Source organism: Podarcis bocagei (assembly GCF_964188305.1).
Source record: "Podarcis bocagei genome assembly, chromosome: 11".
Classification (NCBI taxonomy): Eukaryota; Metazoa; Chordata; class Lepidosauria; order Squamata; family Lacertidae; genus Podarcis; species Podarcis bocagei.
Genome location: NC_138136.1, coordinates 15,281,632 through 15,308,969, shown reverse-complemented (window position 1 = coordinate 15,308,969; position 27,338 = coordinate 15,281,632). Strand labels below are relative to the sequence as shown.

Here is a 27,338-nt window from a genome sequence, read left to right as displayed (position 1 = left end):
TGCCCCTGTGTGTGGGGTGTGTGTGTGCCCCATGTTGGGAACCACGGGTCTAACATATCATACAGGATTATAGTGAGTGGGGGAAGGTATTAGTTCCTTAGAGAACAGTAGTGAATTTTTCTGTAGGCAGCTGCTACGGATGGCACTTTTTTGTTTTGAAGCTTGTACTGTAATTGTGGATCCCAGAGCAGAAGATATTCCAAATGGGTAAGATGCCCTTTGCTGAAACAATCTAAAGAATGGTAACTCTGGCCACAGTATTAGCAAAGTATCCTCAGAAGACAAAAATTAGACAGTCACCAAATAATAGGGAATTGGGATTGTCCATGGTATATAAGGATACTTGGAGCATGTGCTGATTTAGTACATACCTTCAGCGGAACCCAGGCTGATAGATAAAAAAAGCTGATTGCCCCAGGCACAAATCCCCCCCCCTTCCTCAATGCACATGCTAAAAGAAAAAAGGTAAGGTACTGAAAAGCCAGCTTCTCTTGGGACACAGAAAGAAGCACTGTACAATTTCCACACCAGCCTTAATATTTTTCATACAATAGGGCTAAAATCCTGCAAACATTACCACAATTAGATAAATTAGACAATTAATAATACTCATTAGAATTTTAGCATCGCCTCCCCCCCCCCCAGTGCAACTCAATTATAAATTGGACCAGGGAAGAAAAAAATGTAAGGAAGTAGACCTATTTCTGCAGTCCTTTAATTGCTAACATAGGGACAATTTACCAGGAATTACGTCTGCGTGCTCCATTGTAAGCTGGGGAGTTGTACTGCTTATGCAGCAAAACTCTTGGTGCAATGCTCCCTTTGTTTTTACGGATTAGTTTTGCATTTTTTAGCTGAAATAAATGTGCAGCCTATTAAAAGCACCAGAGAAATGTCAATATATTTAAAAGTATCTGTAGTATTCAACATGCTTTCCTTTCTTTTTTAGTTGTGAGGATCTCTGTCCTCCTGGTAAACATGGGCCACAGTGTGAAGAAAGATGCCCATGTCAGAATGGTGGAGTATGTCATCATGTAACTGGGGAATGTGCCTGTCCTCCTGGATGGATGGTAAATGTACCTTTATAAAAGAGTATAAGCTTCCGTTACTGCGGGCCTCTGGAGAAAAATGTAATTGGAACCACAGCCTAACATCAGGCAAGAAAAGAGGAAATGTGTCAGCACACAATACTATCATAAGGGATAAGAACCAAACCATTACAAAAACATATGGTAATCGGCATCTACCAATTCGCATGAGCCTAGACAGGAAGAGAAAATGTATGCTTTCTGTCCCACACAAGATGAATCACTTAAAGCTCTACCAAGTCAGTGACTTGTATTTATCTAAATTTCTGTCCTGCTTCTATAGTTGTATGGGAATTCATGTATGCATTTATATTCTATTGCTCTATCCCCAAGGCTATGGACCACTTAAACAAATATTTACAGCTTTACATTTTGTACAGAAGACGAGGACCTAAAGATAATTCCCCTATATACTCCATGAATATCCTCCAAACACTTCACTGCAATTACAGAAAGCACCTGGCTTTTTTCTTTTTTCTCTTTTGGTAGACCTCCACATGGAGGAAGTTTTTCCAAAGTTTGTAAGCATCTTCCAATAATGTGTCTCATTTTGCCTTCCATTTTGTATTTTATGTTTGAAAAGCATAGTCAGAAGTCGGAGAGAGAGAGAAGTGCTGCAAGAATTCAGCACTGGTGCCTCTCAGAGATGAAGGCAGCCCTGTTTAGCGAAGTTTTTAATGTCTGATGTTTTATCACTTTGATAAAATCATCATCATCATCATCATCTGTTGGGAGCCAGATGGGTGGGGTATAAATTATTATTATTATTATTATTATTATTATTATTATTATTATTATTATTATCCAACTTCTCTCTGAGTCAGCATGCGGTTTGTTGTCCTCAGTTGTTTGTCACCATTGTTCAAGCTTTATAGCTGCTATTCCATGAAGCCAACATACTTTTTAGAAAACGTTGATTAGACGAAGAATCTTACATATGCCAGGGGTCTGAGAAAAATCTGTGTAGCAGGTGTTTTTTTTTAGAAAAATAAAATAAAATTTACAGTTGAAAACAAATTTAAAATAAAAAGATTGATGTAACAAGTTATCTTTCCCTTTGAAGCATTTTGACTCTAAAGTATCTCCTTGTATTACAATGTATGCCTGAACACAGAAGAGCTATATTTAAAATATCTAAATGTTTACTGTTGCTTAGAAATTAAATCTAGGATTAGATTTATTTTACAGAATGAACATTCCAACAAATTAGCACCCTAACACTTGAGGCAAACGTTTGTTGTGTTGCAAGCTAAAACGGTATCTGGCATTTTTAAGATGTGCACAAGCTGTCTGGTATACGAACATGTTAATCTCCTTGCTTCCTTCAGATCCCCCCTCGTCTTTCCCTCTCGCAGCTGCACTCCCAGGCATAAAACTGAGATTCTGTTTCCAAACAGGGCACAGTTTGTGGTCAGCCTTGTCCTGAAGGGCGTTACGGAAAGAACTGCTCTCAAGAATGCCAGTGTCACAATGGGGGGACATGTGACTCAGCTACAGGGCAGTGTCACTGTAGCCCTGGTTACACAGGCGAACGGTAAGCAGATACAACTTCGCCACTTTCTACCATGGCTACTGAGCAGAAGGGAGAATTCCAATACAGTGGTGCCTTGGTTCCCGAATGGCTTAGTAGTCAAACAAATCGGCTCCTGAACGCCGCAAACCTGGGAGTAAGTGTTCCAGTTTGTGAACGTTTTTTGGAAGCCGAACGTCTGGCGCGGCTTACGCTTGAGTGCAGGAAGTTCCAGCAGCCAGTTGAAAGCCGAGACTTGGTTTTCAAACTGTTTCGGGAGTCGAACAGACTCCTGGAACAGATTAAGTTCAAGAACCAAGGTACCACTATACAGTTGTCCAGATTCAGTGGGGATGCTCGGTGGAGATTCCTCTTAAGTTTTAAGATTCAGTGTGTCCTCAAAGTTCAGTGGAGATTCCCCCTAAATTCCAAGATTCAGTGTGTCCTCAAGAGTTATTCAGTAAACACCTGTTGACTGAATTCCTGTAGTGGATTGGGGGTGGGGGGCTGATACCACTTATCTGACCTCCTGACTGCAGAGTTGCTGCGTACCAGGAAGGGAGAGTATGATGGCCAAGGGTGTTGGGAGGTTGGCTCTCTGCAGGTGCAGCGGCAGGAGTGGCATATTGGGATGCAGGTGATGCTGAGCCTCTTGGGCTTGCCGATCGGAAGGTCGGTGGATCGAATCCCCGTGACGGAATGAGCTCCCATTGCTTTGTCCCAGCTCCCGCCAACCTAGCAGTTCGAAAGCACACCAGTGCAAGTAGATAAATAGGTACCACTGGGACGGGAAGGTAAACGGCATTTCCATGCGCTCTCGTTTTTGTCACGGTGTTCCGTTGCGCCAGAAGCAGTTTAGTCATGCTGGCCACATGACTCAGAAAGCTGGCTGTGGACAAATGTCGGCTCCTTCAGCCTAAAAGTGAGATGAGCGCCACAACCCCATAGTTGCCTTTGACTGGACTTAACCGTCTAGGGGTTCTTTACCTTTGCCTATTGGCTCCCACTGTTGCTCCTTCTAAACAGCAGTAACTCTGCTGCTGGGAGCTCAGGAAAGTGCAGCCATCCCACTACTGGAGAAAAAATATATTCTCTAGCTACTATAGATTTCTTTTTATAAAGTGTTTTAAAACTGTTGTCCTGGAGAAAGACTGATTATATACTGGCTAATTATGACATCACTGCTCTGCTCCCCCTGCTGGTTCTGAGAAAGTTTGCAGCTCTACAATTACAATTTCACTTATTTTCTGTTTTTATGGCTCATGTCAGGACCCCAAATCCTGGTTAGCAAGTTGAAGTCTTTTAGAAGGAAGGAAGATGGGACCTGTTTACCCCCCTAGCTACGGAACTGGAACTCAGCGTGTGTTTCCTTCCTTTTGTGATCAATATGCTGTTGCATTTTGCAGGCCACAAAAATATCGACTTGCAATGTTAGGCCTTTTGAGAATTAGAAGCTTGCAGTCCTTATTTGGATGGGAGATGAAAGCACTCTCTCTTTCCTGACAACTAACATTTAAAATTCAGCAACATTTTAGAATTCAAAGCTCACTTCTTGAATTTACAAAGTCTGCTTTTGAAATCTGGTGTTGAATGTATTAAGCTGCTTTAGGTGAATCTGAAGCATTTGGACCTACATCTGTCTACTCTGACTGGCAGAGGCTCAGCAGGTATTCCTCTTGTACCGGAGATCTTTTAACTGAAGATGCTGTCAATAAAATCTAGCAAGAGCTAACTGGGAAGAGCCCCAAAGAGATGAGCGAGACGTCTTATTGAAAAAACAAACAAAAAAAATAAATAAAGGGGGGAAAAGGGATGCTGGAGGGGACCGTGAATGACAGAGAGCAGAAGGCAGGGAACCCCATCCAGGACATGAGATTCCAAGTTCTGCATGAAATAAGAGGTGATGGAAAATGTGTGGTCTGATGTGTTGCTTGTCTTTCCCATTGCAAGGGGAAACTCATGAGATGGAGACCAAACGGGATGGGAGCATAATGGGAGGCTTGTCTATGAACTGTGGAAAGATAGTGGTGATGGCTTGATTGAAGCTCTTTTTTTCCTAGCCAGCACACATTTTTAGGCCACCTCCTTTTGGGGCACTTCAGTTGTGGCTCCAAAGAAGTATGTAAGAAAAGCCCTTCTAGATTAGACCAAGGACACAGCTAGGACACAGCATCCTGTTTCCTACAGTGGCCAACCAGATGCCAATGGGAAGCCCACAAAGGCAGGAATTGAGCCCCAAAACAGCAGCCTCTCCACGTCTGTTCCCAAGCAACTGGCATTGTATGCTTCCCCAAGGTTAACAAAACATGACTAACAAAACCAATATGAAAAGTCTGGAAAAAGAAATGTCCCCAAACTGACGAAAGCAACAACAAAAACCTACTAGAAATATTCAAAACCCTTTTAGAAATATAAATAAACATGAAAAAGTAAAACTAACTTGTTTTTTCCGCAGCAAACAACCTTGTCAGATGCATGAAACTTAAGGTTATGTATACTCCCCTACCCTACCCCAGATACTGGAAGTGAACTTGTCAGGTTGCATCTTGGAGAAATATTTCTTTTCACAGCCCCATTTGTGAAGGAGGATCCGGTGGCATCTTCCCTTAGCCTCTCTCAGCTAACAGAGTTTTGGTCTTCTGTGTTCCCTGCTTTCTGTGTGACATACCTTCAGGAATCACTGTCAGAACTGGAGGGGAGGAAAAATTCTGACAACTTCCCCAAGTGCATCCTTGCCAAAGAAGGAACTTTGGCTCTGCTCCTTTTCATGTCAGTAGAACTTGTGCAAGAGACCTTCCCAATGGATTATTCCCTTTGCTACTATGTACTAAGAACTCCCTGTGCTCTCCATTTATGTTTCATCAAATCTTGCATACTGTCTGTGGTGTTTGAAAAGAATGTGTAGCAGCTGGCCTTAACCCTGGCCTCTTTTCCTAACCGTCAATTATCTCTGCATAACCATTTTTGTGTGTGTTGGAAGGAGCACAGAACATTGGTAGAGGCTTTCTTTCTTAGTTCTTGCTCCAACTGCCACAGGAAATAACACACTATGCCGGTTTATTCATTGTGGATTTGACCCTGAAGTGAAGTGAAGGCACTTGTGTTTCGAGGGTAAAATGACTTCTCGTATGATGGATCCTGTTGGGTTCTGTGTGGAAGAAAAATTTGGTTTAAAGTTATGTCTTATATTTCAGATGTCAGAATTGTGGTAGAATTTTGGGTTCTAAGAAACAAGCATCTAAAGAAAATTCCCCCTTTCCTCTGAGGTATTATAAGTGCTGCATCTAGGGAGATAACATAATGGGGTGCACTCTCTTCCTCCGTGGTAGCTGGAAATAATTGGCTTAGAGCAGGTCAGACTACTTGGCCGTCTAGCTAAGTATTAACTATGACTAGCAGTAACTATCCAAGGTCTTAAGCAGAGGTCTTCTCCATTATATGCACCCTCATCCTTTTAAATGGAGATACCAGGTTTGAAACTGAGATTTCATGCTTGCTAGGTGGTATGTACTATATCACTGATGTGTGGTGCCTTTCCAGTTGCAAAAGATTAATTAAATAGGTTTTGCTGATACACTATTCTAAGGATCTGACTCGTTGCCACATTTGGAGCTGGGAAGGAAAACCGTTGCCTTTTCCTGTAACTTTGTTACGTTGCTTGAGACAGCTGGAACTATTCATTTTAGAGATACTTTTCTGGGACACAACACTAGGCTGCATTCACATGGCTGTTTATTCTAGTTTCACGACTTTTCATTGCCTCTCAATTTCCACATTATATTTGAGCTTTCATGCAACATAAAAGCCACTTCTGGAACTATAGTGGAATATAGTGCGAGTTTAATACTGTCATACCTTGGTTTTCAAACAGCTTAGTTTGAAAACACCACAAACCCGGAAGTGAGTGTTCTGGTTTGCAAACTATTTTTGGAACCCAAACATCCAATGGGAATTCTGCGGCTTCTGATTGGCTGCAGGAGCTTCCTGCAGCCAATCAGAAGCCACACTTTGGTTTTCGAACGTTTTTGGAAGTCGAACGGACTTCTGGAACGGATTTTGTTTGACTTCCAAGGTACGACTGTACTCATTTCCATGTTATTTGCTTCCAGAAAAAAAAATCCATTTGCAAATAATATGGAAATGAGTGCTAAACTTGAGCTATATTCCGCTAAAGTTCTGGAAGTGGTTTTTCCATTTTGTGAAAGCTCAAACATTATGTGGAGGCTAAAAGGGGAATGTCCTGAAAATGGAATAAACTGCAATGTGAATGTGGCGGTAGTCTCTCTAGGTTGCACACGTGTTTCTGGTCTGAATGATCTATGGTAGCGATAGTGTTGCCTTGCAACAAATGGATCTGAGTTTAACCTGTATGAAATAATCTGATTGGGAAGAACAGAGGTGGAATACTGATAAGACTTAAATAGTATCAGAAAGTGACCACATGGGGCTTCATGTGTGGCTATGCATCCCAATCTCTTTGAGAAACACACAGACACAAAACCTGTTAAGGTCTTGGAACTGACCTGTTTGGGCAGTTTTTCATATAAACCAGGCGAGTCCTCATCTTTTCATAGCCTTGGGTGGGTGGGAGAAATCAACTAGAAGAAAACATATACAATGTTCTAGTCAGTACATAGTCATTCTAAAGAAAAAGAAGCTGGTTGTTATTTGAGTGCGGAGATCTGACAAAAGTGGAATCGCTTCATACAAATGGGCTTTAAAAGATTAACTGTTGATTTAAATAGAAACAACCATCTCTTAGCATTTATCCTAGTCTATTATTAAGCAGTCCTTTAGCAGAGATTTGCTTTCTTCCTCTTGACTGTTTATATCGTAAAGAACAGTTGCTTTTTCTCTGTTGGTATACTAAGGATTCCACTTCCATCCTTTGTGTTCATGTTATATCATCGAACCATTGACCTGAATCATTTTAAAGGTGTTTGCAGAGGGACCTGCTTCACTCCCTTCTCATTCACATAGAAGTTTTGCACACTAGAGAACCCATCTGGTATTTCTTCAGCAGTTATTTTCTCATGTTGTGCATGTTTATATCCTTGTCCCTTTGCACCCAAATTTACTGTGTAAGCGAAAGCTTGTCTTGAAATTTTCTTCCTTTTATTTTTTAGAGTTGTGCATTCCTTTCACAGCCTCCTACGCGCTATACCTTTAAAGCACCCCCCCCCCAATAATTGCAGTTTGTTAAGGGTTACTGTGAATTGTAACTCCGTGGGAAGGTAAACTAGAATGCCCATAATTCTTTGAGGTACAGAATCTACTTTGAATGTGCTTTAAAGGTACAGTGTGGATGCAGCTTTTGCCATTATGGAAGGTATTAGGAATGGAGATTCCAAATAGAACTTCAAAATATTTTAACAGAAAGTAAAGAACATGTCTCTCTCCCCGACTTTCTCAACAGATGCCAAGATGAATGTCCAGTGGGAACCTTTGGAGTACAATGTGCAGAGACGTGCCAATGCATGAATGGTGGAAAATGCTATCACATTAGTGGTGCATGCCTTTGTGAGCCAGGATACACAGGAGAACGCTGCGAAACAAGACTGTGCTCCGAAGGTGTCTATGGTCTCAAATGTGACAAAAAATGCCCCTGCTATTTGCCAAATACTCACAGGTAAGCTTCTAGAACTTTTGGCAGACATTCTTGTCCTATGCTGGTCTGGGCAACTTCAGTTGGCCAAATATAGAGGGAGCTAGACTAAGGTCTTATAAGACTTTAAGGAGGTTCTGTTGCTTCTCTGCAGTATTGAGATGGCATTCTTGGTAGCTCCTTGGTTTCTAGTCCAATGTGCCAGTACCTGAAAGGATGGCTATTTTTCCCATTCATTTCTCAGAAAAGAATAGTGAAGTCTTGGCTGCCTTTTCTAAGTATCAGTCATCTTGTGCTGCAGTTTTACCAGTTGTGGGCGATAGGTAGAATTAGTTAAGTGGTTGAATCAGGTTGAAACTGGGAATAAATGAAAACACTCTTGTGAGAGAGCAGAAGACAGCTGCTGTTTCAAAAAGGGGAAGGGAGCACAACTGTATGCACACAAGCCTGGGCATGCATGCAGTGGGGCTTGCTGCATTTAATCCAGTATTTAAGATGTATATACATTTTTAAGCAAGATTGCTGTGGCAAGCAGTCAGAGAGCTAATCCTTACATGGTGGAATCCATGGTTTTTATCAGAGTTTATGGTTCAACTGTTGCACCAAGTGGCAGAGAAGCTTTAAAAGAAATGTTTTCACTGTTGTGTGGCATCATGATCAGCAAGGATTATATATTTAAACATTGTGATTGCTTGATGTGTTCAGTAATTGACGTGGGAGCTGGTTACATTCCTTTCTCATTTTCATTAACATGACTTTTCACTGGTGTGCTTCCTGTTTTCCCATGTGCCATTTCCCCATGGGCAATAGGTAATGTAGTAACTACCAGGTTGAGCTAGTTAAATGAAGAAAGTTTTACCAAACCAATGCACCTTTCTTCTGATAAAATCTGTATGTAGGAGCTACAATTAAGCTTTTAGAAGATTAACTAAAGTCTGCTATAAACATTTTACATTGACAAGAATGTATGGCACAGCACTGTGTAGCATTTCTGATATTTCAAGGTTAATGCTTGATTCATGTTCAACACAGCTGTTCCTTCATTTATACCACTGGAAAGACAGCTTTGGTCAAGTCATACTGCAGATGTTCAGATGTAAACAGAAGCATGTGACTATTTTTGAACATGTTTTTGACATTTCCTCTTTTCTGTGACAAATGGAATGGACTTAGAAATAATGTAGGCGTGGGAGCATCTGTTTGTTAATTCTACAGTTTACTTCAAAAGAGCAAACGGTTTAAGTTGGCAGTATAGGATGAAAGCAAAACATTTCAGATATGCCTGAACATATCCAAAATATATTCACATGTCTCTTTAAAAAGTGTGTCTTAACACACTGTATGCACCATTCAATAGCATAAAAACATTGGATTTCGCTGTGGGGTAGTGATACGTGGGTGGCGCTGTGGTCTAAACCACTGAGCCTCTTGGGCTTGCCAATCAGAAGGTTGGCAGTTCAAATCCCCACGACTGGGTGAGCTCCCATTGTTCTGTCCCAGCTCCTGCAGTTTGAAAGCACACCAGTGCAAGTAGATAAATAGGTATTGCTGCGGCAGGAAGGTAAACGGTGTTTCTGTGTGCTCAGGCTTCCGTTACAGTGTCCCGTTGCGCCAGAAGCAGTTTAGTCATGCTGGCCGCATGACCCAGAAAGCTGTCTGGACAAATACCGGCTCCCTCGGCCTGAGAGATGAGTGCCTCAACCCCATAGCTGCCTTTGACTGGAATTAACCGTCCAGGGGTCCTTTACCATTTTTTTTACCTTTAGTCATATACTATTTCCCATCAGTCTCTTATCCTCAGCAATAGGCTCTACTTTGGCTCTTCCCAAAGAAAGTCTGGGGCGTGGAGGCAAGTTTCTTCCTTTCAATGTACTGTATTGCCGACCTTTGCCATTCAGAGCTTTGACTTTCAAAACAGTAGTCACCATGAAAGTGCAGCTGTGCCCTCAAACCCTGCTTGTCTCAAAGGCATCTGGTTGGTCACTGGAAAGCAGGATGCTGGACCAGCTTAGCCTTTGGTCTGACCTGGCCATACCTGCAGAATGATAAGCACCATACCTAAGAGCATAGGCACAATGTATCTGGCATCTCTGCATAATTTGTCACTGGCAGTAAAATATTTGATTAATTGCAGATTTAGATACTAATTTGATGTCCTGCGTGCAAGCAGATTCCCTAAGATGTGAACTTAAGAGATAAGTAGGTGCCGCATTTCTTAACATCTGTGTGCGCTGTGCATTGCCAATTAAACTAACTAAACACGAGCCATCAAAAGCTTCCAAAGTGTTTCTGCTTCCTATATGTTAATTACAAATTACGGAATACTAATTTTGGTGTCAATCAATATGTGCGCAGCTATGGCTTCCTAGCACACTGTGGCTGGGGAACAGGGCTACAGAATATCAATGTCACAGTTTGACTTCTACTTAAAGAGAAAGAGAGAAAATGAACGAACAGGGATTTCTTATTCCCCAAAGACTTAAAGAAGAACAAGTGGAGCTGTGCTTATTCAGTAGGGCTTTCCTGGCTCCTACTGCTGCACCCGATGCATCTGCTCCTGAGAGTGAAGGGGCCCTCTGGAAAACTGTGGGATGAATCTCAAGGAATGTAGCGGGACTTGGGAATTTGCAGAATGCTCTTGAGGCCTTTGTTGTGAAAGAAGAAGTGATATGGGAAGCAGCCATATTTCAGTGGTTAAGATCGGTATTATCTACATGGAAAGACACTAGCCCTTCAAGATTTCAGACTGGGGTCTCACCCAGCTCTACCTAGAGATGCCAAGGCTTAAATCTGACACTTTCTGCATGCAGAGCAAATAATGTACCACTGGGCTACAGTCTTTCCCCTTTGGATACTTAGGCGGCCAGCCTCACTTAGATTTGCTTTTACTGAGCTGCGATTCAAGCTATGCCCTCCACCATCCTGGACAGACGATATAGCAAGGTACCATACAAAGACAGACTATGTATATGTGGGCAACTGCGGGGAAGACATCTTGCACTATTTACTATTTTGCCCACTATACATTGGACCCTGGAGGTGATTTCTCACCCTACTGTCCATACAGGAAAGATGCCTCTCCCCGTCAGAGAAGGTCCTATGGCTTCTTAGCGATGTAAATGCTTCAAAAAGTCACCCACTTTTTGCTTTGGTGGCCAAAAAGATCGGAAAGAAGACGCTGGACAATATAGGCATGAACTGTAAGGGGAAACACAGAGATCTAAATAAAGGTAAAGGTAAAGGGACACCTGAACATTAGGTCCAGTCGTAGCCGACTCTGGGGTTGTGGTGCTCATCTTGCTTTATTGGCCGAGGGAGCCGGCATACAACTTCCAGGTCATGTGGCCAGCATGACTAAGCTGCTTCTGGCGAACCAGAGCAGTGCACGGAAACGCTGTTTACCTTCCCGCCGGAGCGGTACCTATTTATCTCCTTGCACTTTGACGTGCTTTCGAACTGCTAGGTTGGCAGGAGCAGGGACCGAGCAATGGGAGCTCACCCCGTCGTGGGGATTCGAACCACCAACCTTCTGATCAGCAAGTCCTAGGCTCTGTGGTTTAACCCACAGCGCCACCTGTGTTGCTTGCATTTCTTTTTAATTCAGCTTTGTTGTGGCCAATGGCTAGTGCGATAAAGTTGTTTAGATTGGGTCCCTAAATGGAAACAGCCATCTTTTACCCCTGAGACAATGTCCATGGGAGGGAACACATGTCATCATCTTCCATCACTCCCAGGATTATTTGTCAACCCTAGGATCATTTGAAATGTGCACACCAGGAGCTGCAATTTCTCACTACGTGGAACGGCTATTAGCTCTTTAAGAAGGTTTTGTTTATTTTTTTAAAGCAGCATTTGGATATTGGGGATAGGAGCGCTCTTAAAGTTCAAGTACTCCTTGGAATGGAGCTGTTGTCTTGGGTTTTGAAAACAGACTGCATGCAGTACACCTGTGTAGGCGAGCACTTTGTACATGCCTCTTCTCATAAGGAGAACTGAGCACCATTGCAGCAAGCCCACTGCCCATATCATTTTCTCTGACCTCAAATGGAAACAACAACAACAACAACAACAACAACAACAACAACAATTTATTGTTTGTGCTCCCCCAGCCACTCTGGGCTCCCCCAGCCACTCTGGGCAGCTTCCAGCATATATAAATACATAGTAAAACATCAAACTTTGAAAACTTCCCTAAACAGGGCTGCCTTCAGATGTCTTCTAAAAGTCAGATAGTTGTTTATTTCCTTGACATCTGATGGGAGGGTGTTCCACAGGGTGGGTGCCACTACCAAGGAGGCCCTCTGCCTGGTTCCCTGTAGCTTCACTTCTCTCAGTAAGGGAACCACCAGAAAGCCCTCAGAGCTGGACCTCAGTGTCTGGGCTGAACGATAGGGGTGGAGACGCTCCTTCAGGTATGCTGGGCCGAGGCCGTTTAGATCTTTAAAGGTCAGCACCAACACTTTGAATTGTGCTCAGAAATGTACTGGGAACAAATGTAGATCTTTCAGGACCAGTGTTATATGGTCTCAGCGGCTGCTCCCAGTCACCAGTCTAGCTACCGCACTCTGGATTAATTATGAACTGCCTTGAAAACCAAAGATTGAAAATTAGGATCAAATATTTCAAATAATGAAATAGTAATGAATAATCTCAGTCCGCTATGTTTCCCAAAGATTTCAGAAACATGTAACACATAATATATCAGCTAGGAAAAAATGTGCACTTCCTGCTTTCTGCAGATTGGAGTTGAATGGAAAACTTACTTTATACTTGTGTGTGTGCTTTTATGCTTTTTGTTTTACTCTCATAAGAAAGCCAGTGTCTTTTGGTGGTCACAGCAGTTAGTAATAGTGATAAAGAACATCAAGCATTAAGGAAGTTATATTAAATGAGCAAGGAGTCTTACAGCGAGGATTTCCCCCGCAAATCACTGAAGGAAGGCCATCTCCAGCCATAATTCATTTGATGTGTCTGGATTTTGGTACATCCTCCCCCTTCAGGATGCCTTGGGGAATATTACTTCAATCAGTGATCAGAGTCCATCTTTAAACAAGCTGTCTATTGTAAACATAATTGATCTGGATATTAAGGCTTTCCTTTGGTGAGCGTTAAGCTGAGTGCTTTGTCTGCCAGAGAACCACAGAGCACCCCTTTGTGTCCACTTTCCCGGCACATATATCTTAGCGCAGCTGATGGTGTCCATTTGTTACAAGACAACAGCTGTGTGGCTGTTACTGAATGAAGCTGCTATTGAATGGAGCTGCTGTTTTCAGGTAAAGACAGCTGGTCTTTCACCAGGTATGGAAACCACAGGCTATCCATATTCTCCAAGGTTGTAAAAGTGCCCCGACCTTTCTTCTGTAAAAGTGATTTGGCGTCATTTCAAGGAAGGAAATCTGTTGCAGGCTAGCACACCACTTTAAGCGAGGGGAAGCATATATAGGTTTCTTACTCAGGGCCAAACTACACATGAGTTAAATGCATATTTGCGCAGGATTTATTTATTTATTAAATTCAAATTCACAGCATCAGCTGTGAGGGCAGGTATTATGGCAAGTACAGCAGACATGGAAGGAATTTAACCCTTCCACTGCTGTAGGAATCCCTGCTCTGAAGCTCGTATTTGCTTTGGGATGAAATTCCACACGGCACGTTAAATGCAAGAATGCCTTTTAACGTCATATCTTTAGTTTTAACTAACAAAGAAGCTCATGGATGTATCATAAAGGAGCACTAAGTTTCAATATGGTCTTCATAATAAAGCAGAATGCAAATTACGAGCATGAGTTTAGTGGTAGTCAGTTTGTGGGAGTAGGCGGGTGAGTTGCACCCTAATGAGCCATCAGTGAAACACAGAGGTTTTTACACTTCATTTGAAAAGATATTATGGTTGTTTATTCAGATTACTTTTGTCACTGCTCACCCCAGAAATTAATTCTAACCATACCCATGTAACAGGAAATTTTCCACAATACAAAAGGAATGTTTTTAATTATTTAAGATACAAAATAAATAGAAGTCTGATTTACTATTACATAGGTAATATAATATTACAGTGTGTGTTCCTGTATCCCCACCCACTCCAATGCATGCATTTTCATTTTATTTTTAAAGCCCCCTGTGTGAAATCCTTTTATAATGTGTCTGTAAGAGTATTTTGCTGCATTGGATTCTTGGTGTCATATTTAACTCCAAATGTTTTATTCCTTTCATGCCTTGGTCACAGCTGTCATCCTATGTCTGGAGAATGTTCTTGCAAGCCAGGCCGGTCTGGACTCTACTGTAATGAGACATGTTCCCCGGGATTCTATGGAGAATCTTGTCAACAGATTTGCAGTTGCCAAAATGGTGCTGACTGTGACAGTGTGACTGGAAAATGCATCTGTGCCCCAGGATTTAAGGTACACGATTTCGATTGTCATTGACTATTCCTCATTGGCTATCTCAGCAGCTATCAGTCCTTTGGACACAGTGACTGCATTTTCCTGATGCTTCCTACTTGATATTTTTTATGTATTATGTGATCTGTCAAATGTCATAAAGGCCACTTCTGAGAATCTACTAGAAGTCTAACGTCCATTTCCACATTAATTGCCTGTAGAAAAAAAATAAAATCTGTTTACAACCTCATTAACCCCGAAAATGGTTGGATGAAAGAAATTTGGGGTACAGGTCTTTCTTGCCATTTTCATGTGTGAATCAAGGGGGAACAGAAGCACATAAAGGGTGCCAGCGTGTCACACCACGCTCATCGGTGTGAATGAAATTTAGTGTGCCACGGTTCTATATTTATTTTAAAAAGCAACAGTTCAGTAATGCAACAGTGGAAAGGGAATGTTAGAAATCAAGACAGAAGCAGTAGCATTGTAACAAGGAAAGCTAACACAATATCCACCACTTCCAAATGTGTCCACTGAGTTGCTTGTAGTGGTAACTGATAAAATGTAGGTGAACCAATCGCCTTAAAAAAACAAACTGAATTTTAAAATGTATGTCAGGAGGGGGATAGCCTTAAGATCACACCTACAGGTTCTTGAATTTAATAAAGCAATCTATTACAATCTCCTCGTCTGTATTTGAGAATAAGAAAAATGGAAAGCTGCTAATCCGTTTGCCCTCCTTGGGCGGGCTGCTTTGTGGGCACCGCGTCTCCCCTGTGAACTGGCCTATTGCCAGCCGGATCAGACTCCTGCCTCCAAATTGGCCAATGGTGGCAGGACTCTAGGGGGCGTTCACCTGGGTGCGATGCCAACTGACCAGTATCAACACTTGGCCCCACGACCAGGAGAAGGATAAATACCTGGCTGGCAGGGCCTGTGGAAAAGAAGCAGGTGGAACTATGGGAAGATCTGATCCAGGGATTTAAGTGACAGCGTGTAATTCTCATTATAAATTGAATTATTGGTGTAAACCTGACATCTAATGTAGCAACCAATCACCTGTGTTTATATAAAAATGTAATGCTCATAATACAATCTTAAAAGCAATGATACTTTTTCTTGTCAAAAAGTTCTGTTACACTTTTTGCTGTTCTTCTTTTCCACCTATTTCTACTTACATTGTATGCCTTTAGTTGCCTCTGCTTATAGTAGAAGTAACAGGAATAAGGGTAAAATTGTGAAATGATGCATTATCTTTCATGCCAACTAATATGCAATTAGTATCTTTTATTAAGGATGATGTGGCAGTCTAGCAGGTTCGGCTTCCGCTATTAAATTTGCTTTGTGTCAAAAAGAAATAGCAGCAACTTGATGTATAAGCTAAGCCCCTTAGCTAACTTGCCAGAGCTTAAGTAGGGGGACATAACACTCAGATGTGCATATGAATTTCCATGAAATTGAAAGCAGTAGACACCACGTGCACTTGGGTGCACATTATTCTGTGCATCAAATTTTCACCTGCAGTTCCTAAGAGCTAGGGCATCTAAGACACTCTGCAGAGTTTCTGTATATCATGACAGAAAAGAGGAAAACACTGTGGAAATGCAAATTGTATACATTCTTATTTCTTATAGATTATGCACTTCCTAATATTTGCACAATTTCAGAGTGAGCAAATGGATATCTAGAATGCACTAAGAGACTTTCATATATTATATTTTTCCTGCCTGGGGATAATCTCAGTAAGAAAATATGTTTATGTTGCATGTTTGTTTGTTTGCTGTGAATATGCTATGTGCAAGCAGTCAGTAGGTACTGATTATCTCTTGCACAGAGATGTAGGACAATGCATATGAAGATATATGCTCTGCTTTAAAATTCAATAATGGCAATTATTCATTCAGAGACTGCTTGTGTAGTCATTGAAATCAAAAGGCCAACAACTTTCCTTTCAATTGCAATATGGCTTTTCTTTTTGTCAACCATGTTTTAGGGTTCTGATTGCTCTATTCCTTGCCTTCTTGGAACATATGGAGTAAAATGTTCCTCAACATGCAGCTGCAAAAATGAGGCCATCTGTTCCCCTGTGGATGGTTCTTGTACCTGCAAAGCAGGTAGGATAAATAATGTACTACTTGTAATACGGGAGTCATATGAAACATTAATTTATTTTTTTAAGGCAAGAAGTGGGACATGGCTTTTAAATCACTTACTAACTGGATGTTAAGGCAAAGGGCTGCTGAGACCTTCTAATGTTACCAGAGGTGTTAAATATAAGCAAAACTGCAAAATGAAAAAGTAAGAATGGAATCCCCCTCCCCTCTTCTGTGGTTTCTAAGCACTGCTCATACAACCAAGCTCTTCTCAAAATCTCAACAAATTTGATCCTACCATTCTGCAGTACTGAGGAGTTGAGACAATCAAACGGAGCACAAATACATGATTTTCAAATAATGTTTGGGGATGCTAGCATCATCTCAGAAAGGACCTAAATGTCCAACATAACAAATAAGCAAATGGAACAGAGCTATAAGATAACAATTGTAACCAGCCCTTGACTATAGGAAATTCATTTTTATTCATTCTGTTAAGTGCACAGTGGCCTGCGTCAACAAAATGCCTTTCCTAAACAGCTAATTATGCAGCTAGGGACTCTGGTCGTGAGACAAATTCATCACAGAACATGTGTTTTGAACAACATATTGATTAGATTCAACACAGAGTTATTTTTCTTCCCCTTGCTGTCAGTGAAGTATAAAATTAGGAATCCTGTTTGTGTCACTATTGATTACACAGAATTGCAATTATTTTTAATTTTAACTAGACGGGGCATCTCCACCACATTTCCTATGCTTTTATGGACCAAAATATTTACAAGTATCACCTTAAAACTAATTGTTCTTGGACAGCTCAGATCCTTTTTAACAAAGGCTCCTTTCCCTTAAGCGCTTATATATTTGTATCTTACTATCACATACAATAGTTGGGGAAAGGTAGTGATAATCCCTACTGGGTAATTTCTAACATCTATCCCAAGACAAATGGTGTTGTTGTTGTTGTTGTTGTTTTTAAAAAAGCTGTGTGTTATGCTAAAATTCTCAGTCAAAACTGTATCTTCACATCAGAAGTCTATCTGGCCCTCAGGACTCTCCCTAAACTGGCCTGAACCTGCCGTGTTACTGCATAGTGACCTTGCGAGCAGTTCACTTTTGATAGTAGCAAAGCTGAGCTCCTAGCCATGTCCATTTGGCATCTTAATGTTCCTAAAATGTAAGCCAGCCCCCCCCCCCCGGCTGAATAGGTGTGTGGGTGTCTGATTTTGCATGACTAGAAAGTAACCTTTTGTACAAAGTCACATTTATTGCTCTGTCTGCTTTTGCCTCTCAGACATGCAGTCTCCAGACATGTAGTCCCCAGAAAGTTGTCCGTAAGGGAATTGTGCCCTCCCTTATCTATAATAATAATAATAATAATAATAATAATAATAATAATAATAATAATTTATTATTTATACCCCGCCCATCTGGCTGGGTTTCCCCAGCCACTCTGGGCGGCTTCCAAAAGAATAGGCCAGAACATTGCATTACAGATAAATTAAAATGGTGGGAGACCACCATGGATAGGTGCTCAGCTTGGCTCTGATTCAGTTGTGGCACTGCTGCCCACCATCCACTAAAATCCCACCCAGGAAGAGGGTAGGCGGGGTGGTGAGTGGCACTGTTGGTGCCACTGCAAAGACAGCAGAATATAAGAAGAAGGGGAGAAAGACAGTTGTGGCCATCTTTCAGAAAGGGAGCCCATTGATTGCACAGCACTAAGCATCCCTGGAAATCTGACATTGATTGTTAGAAGAAATAGGCAGGAAGAATTTGAAAATTAGAACTCTCTACTGAAAAGAGGTGTTTTGTTTTCATTGTGGCAGGTTGGCACGGAGTTGACTGTTCTATAAACTGCCCTAGTGGGACGTGGGGTCTTGGCTGCAATTTAACATGCCAGTGCCTTAACGGAGGGGCATGCAATACTCTGGATGGAACCTGCACCTGTGCTCCAGGATGGAGAGGAGAAAAATGTGAATACCCTTGCCAGGTAATTAAACACATTCCACTAAAAGGTGGGGTTTGTGAGTTTCAATATTCATAGAAATGTTTAAGCTGTCCTGCTAAATGTAAGATGTAACACTGTTTAAAGAGGTGTATGGAGTGCTAGGGGGCAGGTAATACCTCTGGTGGGTGACATATTGTCTTCCTTCTGGGGTACTTTTGTCCAGCTTTGGTCCCCACCCTGTACTCTGCTCTCACCTGTGGTTCCTAAAAGCTGTCAGCATGCAACAGAGGCCGCACCCTGGGAAACAGCTTTGACTGGCCGGCTAAACCAGGTGAGGGTAGCCAATGGGTCTTAAACCCCCAGTGAGTTAAGGATTTCCCCTGCATGCAAAGACAGGCTCCGGCAGATTGAGTGGACGAGACCAATAGCGGGTTCAGTGGTCAAAAAGGTGGTTTCTGCTTGTGCTGTAGAGGGAAGTGAGGGGCAGATGGGGCTCATCAACCTGGAAAGGTAGCCCATCTAGGAGAAGGAAAAGTCTGATCCTGAACCTAAAACTGCCTTGTAGGGTATCTTCTGGTAAACAAAAGGCTAAGGAGTAAACTCTACACAAATTTGGAGTGGATTCCCTAAAATGGTCAAATGGCGGCTTGCATGCTCCCTTCTGGCTCCTCCTGCAGCCAGGCTGGTGACAAACGTATTGCTCTGCTTTCCTTGAGACCACATCAGTAAGGCCAAGAGTGGGGTCTGGTTGTCTTGACAGCCCAGGACCTCCATACTCCATCGGGTGTGGGCAAACTGGTTGCACTCCTCTAAGTCCGCCTCTGAATTATAGCTGTACTTAGACAGTTAATCTTTGGTGGCAAAGACTAACCTGTAGCTAGATAATCCAGTCAACATCTCACACCTCTTTTCATTTCTTTTAAATCTACCCATGGTGTTACTCTGCATTTGTATGAATGAGAGAGCAATTGGATCAGGACCCCACGCTGTTTCCCCTGATCAAAATCCCCCCTTCCGAGCTGCTTTAAGGCCCGTTAGGGAAAAACATAAGAATATAGGAAGCTCTCTTATGCTGAGGCAGACCATTGCTCCATCTAGCTCAGTAATGTCAGTGCTGACTAGCACCATCTCTCCGTGGTTTCAGACAGTGGACATTCCCAACCCCACCTGGAGAGTCGGAGGATTGAGCCTTAGACCTTCTGCATCCAAAGCAATTGCTCTGCCACTGAGTGATGTCCTTTCCCTGTACAAATATATGGAAATCAGCCAGAAATTGCTTTTTATCCCATCAATTGGAGCCCAGAAATTTGAAGCTCTAAACCACTTGCATACCAATCCCATCTAAAATTTACTGTTTACATTCAGCATTATTTTGTCTTCTTTTTTTTCTGACAGGATGGCACATACGGGTTGGACTGTTCAGAGCGCTGTGACTGCAGCCATGCAGATGGCTGTCATCCCACTACTGGCTATTGTCGCTGCCTCCCAGGATGGTCAGGTACATTTGAAATAGTACAGCAGCATCCAAAGTAGGGTAGGGTTTTACCATTGTTCTCTAAATCAGGGGTGGGGAACCTTTGGCTCTCCAGGTGTTGCTGAATGGCATCTCCCAGCATCCCTGTCCATTGACCATGTTTGCTGGGGCTGATGGGAGTTGTAGTCTAGAGCATCTGGAGGGCCAAAGGTTACCTAACCGTTCAGTAAATGGATAAGATCTAGATCAGTTTATTCAATGGACAACAACTATTGCCTGCACATAACAAGTATAAGAACCAAATGACACAAATGTTGGAAATGGTTTGAAACCAGCATACTTAACCAAGACAGTTATATTTGGGGGTGAAATTGAGTTACGGGTCTCCAATCCCAAATAGGTTTCCCATCTTGATCAGGGGCTTATGCCAGTTTTTAAAATGAAAAATTGCCACCTCCCTGTTTGTCCCCAAAGTAAAACAGTATGTTAGGCGGCAAAATGAAACCAGGAGGGAGTGACTTTCAGTACAAAAGGGGTACTTTCTCTCTCCTTTGCCTCTTTCAAGCAAGGTAGCTGCAGGACAGACTGCATCTGCTGAGTGCCTGGATAGGCGATCACCTGGGAATTATATGTATGCCACTCTTGAGTTACATGAGGAAAGAAAACCATGATATAAATGTACTAAATATACATAAATAATCCTGTTCATGGAGCCTGAGGATTCTACTCCTTTTCTGTAAAGGCAGATAATCTCATGGTTATTCCAGGAACTGAATGTTACGGGAAGATCACTTCCTGGTGAGTTGGTGACTGGCACAAACTGTTTCCCTCTACAGCAGTGGTGGGGCTATTATAATGGTCCACTCTTAGAGGTTGATAGAATCTGATGGGAGTCTCTGAGACCCGTCAGTGAGTTTTCCCTTGGCGTGGTTCCTGTCAGGAGCCATGAGACAGTTTAGTAGTGAGAACTGATGAGCAAGGCAGGACCAAAGAACAAGCCAGGACTCAGAACCAAAGAACAACTGGGAATACTGGAAGACACCACGGCTCAGGAAGACCTACTTGCCTTAGCAAGACTCAGCTAGGAAAGGAAGTCCTTTATACTCCTTCCCACTGCCCAGAAAGATCCACTTTGGATGGGCATAGTCAGCCCAGAAGGGTTTTTACTGAGAAGACTGTTGGCTGCAGTTCACTGGCTCTTGACATGGGGCATCCATTCATCTCCCTGGTTTACCAAGAACTTAGGGGCAATTAAGCAGATAGGGATATGGCTTGAATGCAAGTAATGGAAAATGTGGTGTGAACCTACCTGGACCCCGAGATCATCCTATGAAGCCCTTCTTTGTGTTCATGAGAGGTCCAGAGGGTGGCAACATGAGAATGGGCCTTCTCTGCAGTGGCTCCCCGTCAGTGGAATGCTCTCCCTAGGGAAATTCACCTGGTGCCTTCATTATACACCTTTAGGTGCTAGGCAGAAACCTTCCTCTTTAATCAGGCCTTTAGTTAATTAATATCCGATGCCCTTCTATATGTGTTGTGGGAGGGAGGATTATTGGGTTGCTTCTGTTTTTATTTTTATGATGCATTTTGTGTTTTTTATATTGTAATTTTATGCTGTGAAACACCCTTATATCTACGGTGTCAGGGAACTGCCATCGGAGGAACGGGAGGTGGAAGGGCTCATAGAGGCTGGGAGGGAGTCAGCAGCGGAAGCAGGGACCAGCAGGGGGAGAGAGGGGTCTCTGGAGGAAGGTCTCATGAATGCGGAGAGAGACGCAGCAGCTAAAGCAGGAACTAGCAGGGAAGAGGGAGGGATCAGGGACACGTCCAGCGAGAACAGCGGGGAGGTGTCAGAAGCTCCCATAGGGAGACCCATTCTTCGCCGGAAGCTGCCACGTCGTGAGTCCAGGAGACACGTTTCCGTTAAGGAGCTTCTATGCTGGAAGCGCTTCCGCAGACAACCACTGTCGGAATCTACAAGTGACTAGGGCAGACATGTTTGAGGAGCTCTGTCACACACAGAGGTTTGTGGAGTTGCACAAACTCTGAGGGACCACGATTTTACGCACAAGCAGCTAAATCATCCCATCACAGCATTCCGACAGTCTTTGTAAGCTGCCTGTGCAGGAGAAGGCATCATGAGCGACCCAGCCGGAGCCGGAGAGGCAGGAGTTGGAGCGGGTCCAAGCTTGGAAGATAGGTACCGAGCGTTGGAAATCCAATTGGCGCTGCAGACGGCTAGGCTTGAGGAGAGAAGGGCTCAGGATGCAGACAAGAAGGGGAGAGCCACCCAGTTCAACAGAAAGGTACCAGGATTGGTGCAGAAATTTGGGGGGGGGACCCCAAGGACTATCATGCCTTTAGAACAGAGATGCAATATGCCCTCAATGTGCAGTTTGATGAATTCCCTGACGAGGAATCGCGAGTGGCTTTTGTGATTGGGCATCTTGAAAAGGGGGCGAGAGACTGGGTTCGGCCCCTGATGGCAACGCACAATGACGTCCTAAAGGACACCATGAAGTTCTTTCGTGCAATGGATCTCATGTTTTCCAGCGATATTGAGGAAGGAGTGGTGCGCAGACAGCTAATGGCTTGCAAGCAGGGAAGCCGATCTGTCCGTGAGTACTGGACTGAGTTCACTATGCTGGTTCACAGATTGGGGTGGGACTTATCGGCGGCACCCATTCAAATGCTATTTGAAGAAGGTCTGGCTTCGGCTGTGAAAGACGAACTGTCCCGGGGTCCTAGGGCGGATTCCATGGATCAGCTGACTAAATCTGCGCTGACCATAGGAGCGCGCCAGGAGGCGAGAGCTTTGGAGAGGCGGGAAGGGAAAGGGGAACGCTGGAAGGAGTTCCGCATTCCTGAGATTCCAGAGACAACTTTCCCGCTGGCAGAGCCGATGGAAATCTATAAATCTACATACGGGTATAGGGCGGTATGCAAATTTTAATAATATCTCGTCTTTGAATCTCTCTGGTCCTAGTCATATGCTCTAAATTGGATGAGGAACATGTGGCTCTCCAGGGGTCGCACTACAGCTTCCATAATCTCTTACCACTGTTGGCTGGGACAATGGTAAAGGATGACGGGAACTGAAGTCCAACAACAATTGGCAAGCCACAAGTTCCCCATCTCTGTCCTGACTCCGTACACCAGACTTTGCTCTCAGCAAGCCGGTGTGGATTTGAGGGTTGGGATTTTATGTCCTCATTGAACAATTCCACCTCTTCCAAAAGCAGCCACGTTGATGTCGTGCTTCAAAGTATGTCTGTAAGATCAGCAAATCTGGACTCTGTTTGACAAGGATTTTCCATTAAACCGTTATGAAAAGCACAGGTTTTTGTGGAAAGAGTTGAAGCATTTTACAGGTCATGGCACATTATTTTTTGCTGTGCTGTGACATTTTGTAGAAAATGTCAGGGCTTGCTGATAACTTTGGTGCAAGAGCACTTAAAAACTTATGTTAGGTCTCCAGTTATGAAGTTTTACTAGTGTACTATGAGGCATTATAAACACTGGTAGCATAGCAGACTGTAATACTGATTTATGGATAAGTCCTGTCTGTTTTAAGGCAGCAAATTGGACTGTGGACTCTATGTTTGTCTACTGGAAGATTTTTGTTTTTGTTTAACACAGCACTGTTTTGCATCCTGATTGAGAGACCTGATAAAAGCATGTGCCCTTACCACTAGTGCTGAAGTAGATACACAGCAGCAAGCTGCTGGACCCCCAGTCCAATACTTAGCCCCCCCCTTCCAATTCATGTGCAAGCAGTGCACCTTTTTTCATGTTGTTTGTGTTTGGGGACAAAGTACAAGGTTGCTCTTCAACCCAAATACTGCATTTGAGATCCTCTTGCAGGAAATGGAACAATGTATCTTGTACTTCTTTTTCTATGCATTTGCCAATGATACAAAAAATTGAAGCAAAGGAATTGCAGTTTGTGGCCTCTGAAATGATACGGGTTTTAAAATTAGCAACACGTGGACCTCTGACGAAAGCAAAACACACTTTTTTGTGTGAGTTTGTGCCTTTGTTTTGTTTTTAGTTGACACCATTCTTTCACCAGCGCTATTTAGGCCTCTCCCTCCGTACCATTCCATGCTCTCCTTGTGGCAGTTCCACTGAGTTTCTCTTTCTCTTAAATTATCCTTTCCATCTACCTCAGCTCCTTGCTTAAGTACACACTCACACTGCACTCTGGTTTTTGTTTTGTTTTTTTATGTGCCTGGGTTGTTCTGCTTGAGAATACTCTCCTGAAGTTTTCCTCTGAAGGATGCACCTGTGTTCCCTTGAGTGCCTGCCCTTACTTTAATAGGAAAATAGCTTTAAGGAGTTAGAAGAGGTGTTGAAACTTTTTGTAAAAGATTTTCTGAGACCTCAAATCAATCATATTGACCTCAATAACTGTTTTATCAGGAAAATCAAGAGTTCTGTAGCACCTCAAAACTAATGGATTTATTATGCCAGAAGACTTATGAAGTTGATTTCAACACATGCATTTATATATTTTCTTACTCTTTATATTCTGCCTTTCTTCCATCATGAAGCCTAAGGCAATATACATATGTTTCCTCGGCAATTGCCCAAACCTAGACAGGCTTAGCTCCATCAAGGGGGATGGCCTCAGACCGTGCACTGAGTTCTACAGGTCTATCTATCTATCTATCTATCTATCTATCTGTCTATCTCTGCGACAGATGAACATGGCTACACCTTTGGATGTGTTAATCAGGAGTTAGAGCACTATGATACAGTTCCTGTGGTCATATAGCAGAAAATACCAAATATCGCTCACAATAAAAATATTCTGGGGATAAATTAATGAGGGTAACTATAGTTTTCAGTGTAGGACTTACTTTGCTTTGCTGTATTAGCATCCTCATATCTAGTGTTGCTTGGAAATTCTAAGAAACAAAAAAGTGTGGGAATCATTGGTTAAAATCAGTGCAGTTTTGAAATATTCAGTCCACAGTTTTGTATCCAGTTGTATCCAAACATAGATGAAAAATCTGCTCCTTGATCCCAAGAACTACCATGTAAAATTTGGTTATAGAATCATAAGAGCTGTCAAAATGCATAGTGAACAAACAGCTTTTCAAAATACGTACTGGAAATCAGAGGTGCCAACTTGAATGGAATATTGGGGTGTAGGTAAGCCCCGCCCACATAATCAATCACAGGACACGGCACATCCACACCATTTGAATGGCAATGCCCATCAACTTTCGGAGGGGCAGCCCCCTCAAATATTTTATTGGGGGTGTTATCCCCTAGGAGCTGGCCCCTATGGTGGAAATGTTGGTTTTTGAAGAGACCTTTATTGTGGCTTTTCAATATGAGAAATTTCTCCTGATACTCAGTCTACTAGCTGGCAGTGTGAGCTAGTTACTGGGTCTGCAACAGCAATGGAGGTGTGGAGAGTTGAGTCCCAGTGCTGGGATAGGTTCTCCTTTGGGGTCAGTGTTGTTGGCCTGGCTCTTATGTTCCACAGCCTCAGTGCAGTACATCACACTGTTGCATTACTAAAAGTATTTCACAACACGATCCTATATTTGCCTGCTTATAAGTCAACCCCACTGAGTTCAATGACACTTCCTTCCTTGTAGGCGTGTGTATAATTAAAGTCTTAATATATATAACATTATAACAACATAGATGTTACCACTCAAAGGATTATTTACTTCTTTCACACAATTACAGATGCTGCAGGAATGCTAATTTAGATGTGAAACACTTGGCATAGTCCTTTGAGCATTAAATGCATGAGGATTTCTTCAGAGCTGCTTAGCTGAAGTTTATCATGACCATTTAGCTATTGCCTAGCAACTTGCAAAGGCCGTCAAAGAGTTCTTTGTCCATTATCCTGGCAAAAACTTTTCCTTACCAATCTGCTTATCAAGAATGAAATTTGCGTACCAACTTATTCATAATTCTTTTGTTTCATAGGGCACATTTTAAACGTTCAGAGCTTCCTGGATACATTATTCATATTGATTTTAGTTAAAATTGTGTCGGAAGACTTGCATGCAAATTACCCACGCAGCTCTGTTGTCTGCAGTCTTAAATCATTCAAAAAAATAAGGCAGAGCTGTTTGCTGACATTTGTTATTCAAAATCTGAGCATGCACACGTCTGCTGCAGATTCTCTTAGAAATTTTCTGTGTGAGCTATACAGAGATAAAATAAATATAATAGATTAATATTTATGGACAAGAACCTAAACTTATGAGAAAAAATCAGGTTAGCTGTATATGTGCATATACACACACAGGTTTTCTCTCAGTCGGACTGATAAGCTGTGACAGCCAACACCTACACTATACATTTAAAACACATTTCTACCCCTTTCACAGTCATGGCTCTCGCCAAAGAATCCTGAGAACTGTAGTTCAACCCTCATAGAGCTACAGTTCCCAGCACCCTTAACAGACTTCAGTTCCCAGGATTCTTTGGGGAAAGTGATGTGCTTCAAATGTGCTTTAAGTGTATTGTGTGAATGTAAGTGAGCCTTAGACTCTTGTATGTGTGGCCACAAGGAGTTACTAAGCTTTCATTTCTGTTTGTAACTAACCACAGCTTGTTGTAATGTCTGAACTTGTCTTAAGTTGGCTTACCAAAGCACAACAACTTCTATTGGTAATTTATGAAGCTTGCTTGTTTATATATTTCTTTAATGGCAACACAAAAATAACAATCAAATACTTTGTTATATACAGTGGAACCTCAGTTTTCGAGTGTCTTGGAAGCTGAATGATTCAGAACCCGAACACCGAAAACCCGGAAGTGAATGCTTCAGTTTTCAAGCGCGCCTCGGAAGTTGAATGGCTTCTGAGGCGCTTTTCTCCATTAAAATTGCCTACCGCCTATTGCGCCTCAGTTGTCGAACATTTCAGAAGTCAAACAGTCTTCTGGAACAGATTATGTTCGACAACTGAGGTTCCACTGTACTCCGATCTGTGTCGCAGAGTATGTACATTGCTTCAACTGGCCTTTCAATATTGCATTTTCTGCATATTTACATATGACTTCTGTAATCTTTGAGCATCCAAACTTAGCTTAGATAAGCCCTCCAAAATTAATTCTGAGAATTAAGGGGCTTCTTCTCCCCAGGGTTAGAATTACTAAGAGAAAGAAAAGACAGCCAGTCTTCATGAAAAGTATCCTGGTACATAAGGATCAAATCATTCATTTCCTAATAGCGGCTTGTGTGGAAATTTCATATTACTGTAAG

The 27,338-nt window shown here is 42.4% G+C and overlaps 1 protein-coding gene across 1 annotated transcript in view; it reads left to right on the top strand.

Moving 5' to 3' along the window:
* The window catches only part of MEGF10 (multiple EGF like domains 10), a 125,782-nt gene that overhangs the window by 64,693 nt on the left and 33,751 nt on the right, over nt 1-27,338 (top strand). Inside the window, exons 7-13 of the mRNA XM_081213575.1 lie at nt 950-1,070; nt 2,486-2,622; nt 8,015-8,227; nt 14,430-14,604; nt 16,577-16,697; nt 18,506-18,669; nt 20,023-20,125. Coding sequence (XP_081069701.1) covers nt 950-1,070; nt 2,486-2,622; nt 8,015-8,227; nt 14,430-14,604; nt 16,577-16,697; nt 18,506-18,669; nt 20,023-20,125 — 1,034 coding nt within the window. The remainder of the gene's footprint in view (nt 1-949; nt 1,071-2,485; nt 2,623-8,014; nt 8,228-14,429; nt 14,605-16,576; nt 16,698-18,505; nt 18,670-20,022; nt 20,126-27,338) is intronic.